Source organism: Lupinus angustifolius, unplaced genomic scaffold (genome assembly GCF_001865875.1).
Source record: "Lupinus angustifolius cultivar Tanjil unplaced genomic scaffold, LupAngTanjil_v1.0 Scaffold_313_24, whole genome shotgun sequence".
Lineage (NCBI taxonomy): Eukaryota > Viridiplantae > Streptophyta > Magnoliopsida > Fabales > Fabaceae > Lupinus > Lupinus angustifolius.
In genome coordinates this window covers 67,391-73,116 of record NW_017727677.1, presented here as the reverse complement: position 1 = coordinate 73,116, position 5,726 = coordinate 67,391, and the positions used below count along the sequence as shown (strand labels likewise).

Below are 5,726 nucleotides of genomic sequence, written 5' to 3'. Positions count from 1 at the left end.
TAAGTTTAAATTCATTAAATGCATTTAATTAAAAAAAATATATGTATGGTAAGAGTTTTATAGTCCATTATTCAACAATCATACATATATATTACACAATCAAAAAAGATTCAAGAAATCAAATTCATTGTATTTGGATGGCTAAATTGATCGTTCTAACTCCTTTATTTACCTATATATATAGTGCAACATACTACCATTTTAAATTGCCAAAGCAAAAAACCAGCATTAGTAATATTAGAAATGGCTGCCACCAACGAAATTCTCACCATACTTCTCTTCCTTTGCCTTATTTCTCAAGGTCACTTTCTTTTCTTCCAATCTTTGAAGTTTGAATTTCTTTCAAAAAAATTCATTTTTTATAACCTCTGTGTATATATAATTTTTTACTAATTTTATCTTTGGTTTTTTTTTTGTTCATTATCTCAGGCTATGGTTTCTGCTCAATCAAAGATCTCACCGTAGATGTTGCAAAATCAGGAGCTGAAATTAAGGGAAAACCAGAATGGGTTGTGACTATCACTAACAAATGCGCATGTGTTCAAAAGGATGTGAAATTAAATTGCAAAGGATTCAATACAGTAGAACAAATCGACCCTTCAATTTTGAGTGTCTCAGACAATGTTTGTCTTGTTGTTAATAATGGTAATCCTATCTATAGAGACCCAATCACCTTCAAATATGCTTGGGACACCCAATTTCCATTGAATCCAATTGAGTCACAGATTGCTTGCTCTTAATTATAATAATATATGCTTTGATGCCATTTGTTATATTGTTTGCATATTATATTAAATAATATGAGCATCTTTGGATATTAAATATATGGTTACATTTTATAGTATAGTGCTAATTAAACTGTGGTGGTAGTCAATATTACGTTTAAAGATGGTTAAGAATTTCTACTGAAACCAAACCAGTTAAGTTGGTTAAACACACCATTGCTTCGACATGAAGCCATATGCTATACCGTCATGGATACTTTTACACCTAAAATATATTCAGAAAGCAAACAAACAAAGAGAACAAATAAGATATAATTTTACATTCTCACTCCATTATTCACTTAAAACTTAATAATCATTGACTTTTAAATATAATAATACAAATAAATGATATATAATGCACCGAGAGTATATAATATTTACATTAATATTAATAATGTATAGATATTATAGTATTTATACTCAAATAAAACTCGAATTAGGGAGTGAGTGAAATCTATTAATTACTTAACAAAAAAGGTATTTGTCGTATTATTATTATACACATGTTAACATTTCTTGAACTTTTTTCTCTCCAAAATAAATAGCCACCTATTCTTCTTACAGTGAACTCTCACACAATATATTTCTTGGTTCTCCATTTGCTATTTTTCATTAAAGTTAATTTGTTTCTACTTTAAAATTATATGAAACACATTTAAATAGATCTTAAAATATTCTCAACTAATATCATTTAATCATTTTTTTTTAAATTTTAAAACGCTAAATAGAATATGTATATTTCAAAACATTCTCAATTAATATCATTTAACCATTCTCTAAAATTTAAATAATAGGAATTTATTGATACTATTACTAGAATGTGTTGTGATATTACAATTAGTCATGAAATCTATTGATATTCTTAAAAATAACAGACAATAAATTTATTTTAAGATAATCATTTTTAATCTAATTATTTAAATAGATCTTAAAACGTTATTAACTAATATAATTTAATTATTTTTAGAACTTAAATAGTAAGAATTCAATCTTATTTAAACATTCTCAATTAATATCATATACTATTTTTTTAAAATTTTAAAACATTAATAAATATATAGTAATTATGTATTTAAATAGTAAATCTTAAAACATTCTCAATTAATATCATTTAATCATTATTTAAAATTTAAATAGTATGAATCCATTATTATTATTAATAGAATCAGCTATGATATTGCAATTAATAAGGAAATCTATTGATATTCTATCTCATTTAAAAATAATAGACAATGAATTTATTTCAAAATAATCATTTTTAATACTAATTATTTAAATAGATCTTAAAGCATTGTCAATTAATATCATTTAATTATTTTTAAAACTGAAATAACAAAAATTTAATTTTATTAAAACATTCCTAATTAATGTCATCTAATCACTTTTCTTAAATTTTAAAACAGTAAATATAATATATAATAATTACGCACTTAAATAACAGTTTTAAAATATTCTCAATTAATAACATTTAATCATTCTTTAAACTTAAAATAGTAGGAATCAATTGTTATTATTAATAGCATGAGCTATGATATTACAATTAATAAGGAAATTTGTTGATATTATATCTCACGTAAAAATAATAGACAATCGATTTTGTTTCAAATTAATCATTTTTAATATTAATTATTTAAATAGATCTTAAAAATTTCTCAATTGATATTATTTAGTTATTTTAAAACTTAAATAGTAGGAATTCAATCTTATTAAAATATTTTCAATTAATATTACCTTTTTAAATTTTAAAATGCTATATAGAATATGTAGTAGTTACACATTTTAATAGTAGATCTTAAAATGTTCTCAATTAATATCATTTAATTATTTTTAAAACTTAAATAGTAGAAATTCATTGTTATTGTTAATATAATGAGCTATGATATTACAATTAATAAATAATTATATTAATATTCTACATCACTTGAAATTCATTATTGTTATTATTAATAGAAAAAACTATGATATTTTTAATACTAATTCTTTAAATAGATCTTAAAATATTCTCAATTAATATTATTTAATTATTTTTAAAACTTAAATAATATGAATTAAATCTTATAAATAATAAATGAGCTATGATTTTACAATTAATAAGAATATTTGTTTATATTCTGTCTGACTCAAAAATAAAATTATTAAATAGAGTTGAATTTAATAATATTATATCAATTAGATGAAAATATTTTTTATTATTGCTTCTATGCGTAATATTATTATTTTTATTTACTAATTTGTTCAAATCACAAAAAATAGGGAGTTGTCTAGATGAGTAATATCTTTGAGAATTGATTTTATTATGATAAAAGAGTTACATTTGTCTAAATAAATAAAATTAGCAGTCTATCCCTATTAATGTTATTTTTATTTTGTGATCATATTATTATTCTTTATATATTCATGCCTTCATAAATAATATATTTGATTTGATTGTGATAATGAATTGATATGTTTTATATTTCATTTATATATATTTTTAATTTATTTCTGTTTGCTTAATTTTCAGTAATCATACTCATTATGAAAATAAATACACAATGCTCATCATAGATATAATTTTTTGATAATTAATTTTGGTGATTTTCATTTAAAACAATATATTGAAAAAGTTTACCAAAATATAATATCACGAATGTTGATACTTTTCCTTAGACTCATGTACCTTCTTATTTTCCTCAACGAGGTCTCTTACAAAATGTTATATTTTAATTAATTTGTCTAGGGAATATAATTAATATTGGTCATTGAAGTTGAGTAGTTTTATTGATAACAATGTAATTATTTATAAAATTGGACTTGCATTGGTAATACAGGTAACACTTGTGTTCATAATAATGCGAGTGTATAGGTAATATGTGTATTTTAATTATGCGAATGCACAGATAAGTGTGATTTCTTAGCAATACGAATATACGGGTAACATATTGGTAATAGGGTAACACTTGTGTTCTTAATAATGCGAATGTACGGATAACATGTGTGTTTTAACTATGTGAATGCACGGATAAATGTGTTTTCTTAGCAATAAGAATATATGGGTAAAATATGTGTTTTAACCATTAAAATGCATGGATCACATGTTTGTTCTTAATAATACGAATGAGCGGATAACATATGTGTTTTTAATCATACAAATATATAAACAACATGTGTGTTCTTAAACATGTGAATATACGTATTCTTTATCATGTGACAAAAAATACCAACCATGTAAATGTGCTACTAACTTACTAGTTAACGATGTATAAAATGGCCATCAAATAAATATGTACCACAAATGAAGAACACCTCATAACAACAAACGTTTCAACTTTATATCACATCATTCAAACACTTGGTTTTTTTTTTAAATAGTTAAAGTCATATTAATTACGTTAATGACAAGAAGAATTTATCTAGAAACGCATGCAAACATGTAATAATCGGAGAAAAATATATTTGTGTTTTTTAATATTAGTATTTATTATTAAATTTTAACATTTTATGTACTTATATATGAATTTAATATATATATATATAAAAACCGAAATAATACAAATTAATAATGAATGATGTGATAATAAAAAAAAATATTTACACTAAAAATATATATATTTTAAATTCTTTATATATTTAAATTTTTATTAATTATTTATATAAATACGTCTCAACACCTGTCTTTCGGTTAAGTTTAAATAATAAATGTGAGTATAAGTAAACTTGCAAGATTTACAACCATTATAATATTATATAAACATAACTTTCATAAAAAATAGATATATTTAATTTGCATAGGCACTCATCACCCCAGTTTCTTAATAAAAGATTGTCCCATAAAAATCAAGCAAGACCTTTGAATCAACTACGTAAGTTAAACTATATGGTTAGTGATTTAGATGCTTGTTGAGGCAAAACAACTTGGAACAAAATTCGTGATATTTTATTTTATCTTCATTCCCAGATTTGTGCATTATGTATGTTGATTTTAAAGGTTCATTATAATCATACTCCAAAATTGAGGTCTCCTACTTTCCTTGTACAATACGTCTGAACTAAATTCAAAGTCGAAATTCACTCTAATTCCTTGCTTTCACATCACATAATGTAAGCTGAAGCAGCCAATTATAATTAGCATATCAAACAAGTTATTCTTAATCCAATTCCAATTCCAATTCCAATGTCAGAGTCATCACATGCACATAGCCACTGAATCCACTATAGGTTAATCCCCTACTCCTCCTCTCACACCATTTTGTCCCCTCACATTATTATATATATAATCTCCTTGTTTCTTTAAGCACAAACACCCTTTGTTTCAATAACACTAACCTTGCATTTGAAGCAGATATGGCTGATTGGGGCCCAGTGTTTGTGTCAATTGTGTTGTTTGTGCTGCTAACACCTGGCCTGTTATTTCAGTTACCTGGGAGATCAAGATGTGTGGAATTTGGGAACTTTCAAACAAGTGGTGCTGCCATTGTCATTCATTCCCTTCTCCATTTTGCTCTCATTTGTGTATTCTTGCTAGCTGTTAAGATTCACCTCTACCTTGGCTAAATAATATTCATTTACACCAATCTTATTGATCCCAAATAAATATATGACTATATACTATATAGTTATAGAAATGTTGGTAACATATTCTTTATTAGATGTAACCCAACATGAGAAGGTTTGTTGGAAATAAGGTACAAAAGAGTGTTTTGCTAGCACTCTTTTATATATCATATATTTATATTTTTGTATACTGAGGTGTTGTAATCCAATTCAGTCATGTTTCTGTTTTCTTAGTTGAGCTGCAACTCTAATTTTAATATATTGTCGTTGTATTCTTATGATTTGATATAATATATGATGTTATGAAATTGTGCCCGCTTTTTAATACATGTGTGTATTATTATATACATCTTTTAGTTCGTTTTGAATATCTTGATTTTGTGAATTAATTTGCACAGTGGATTGATTGACTAGAAGTCGATTTGA

The 5,726-nt window shown here is 24.2% G+C and overlaps 1 protein-coding gene across 1 annotated transcript; it reads left to right on the top strand.

The window, feature by feature from the left end:
* Positions 1-205: 205 nt before the first annotated feature.
* On the top strand, positions 206-822 carry LOC109340982. Its single transcript, XM_019578765.1, has 2 exons — positions 206-301; positions 430-822. The coding sequence occupies exons 1-2, from the start codon at positions 244-246 to the stop codon at positions 738-740; spliced, it is 369 nt and encodes a 122-aa protein (XP_019434310.1). The 5' UTR covers positions 206-243; the 3' UTR covers positions 741-822.
* The last annotated feature ends 4,904 nt before the right edge of the window (positions 823-5,726 follow it).

Excerpts from the sequence above, each read along its gene's own strand:
- LOC109340982 (XM_019578765.1), top strand. The coding sequence starts at position 244 with ATGGCTGCCACCAACGAAATTCTCACCATACTTCTCTTCCTTTGCCTT. Across the intron at positions 302-429 it reads CCTTTGCCTTATTTCTCAAG|GCTATGGTTTCTGCTCAATC; the intron begins GTCACTTTCTTT and ends TCATTATCTCAG.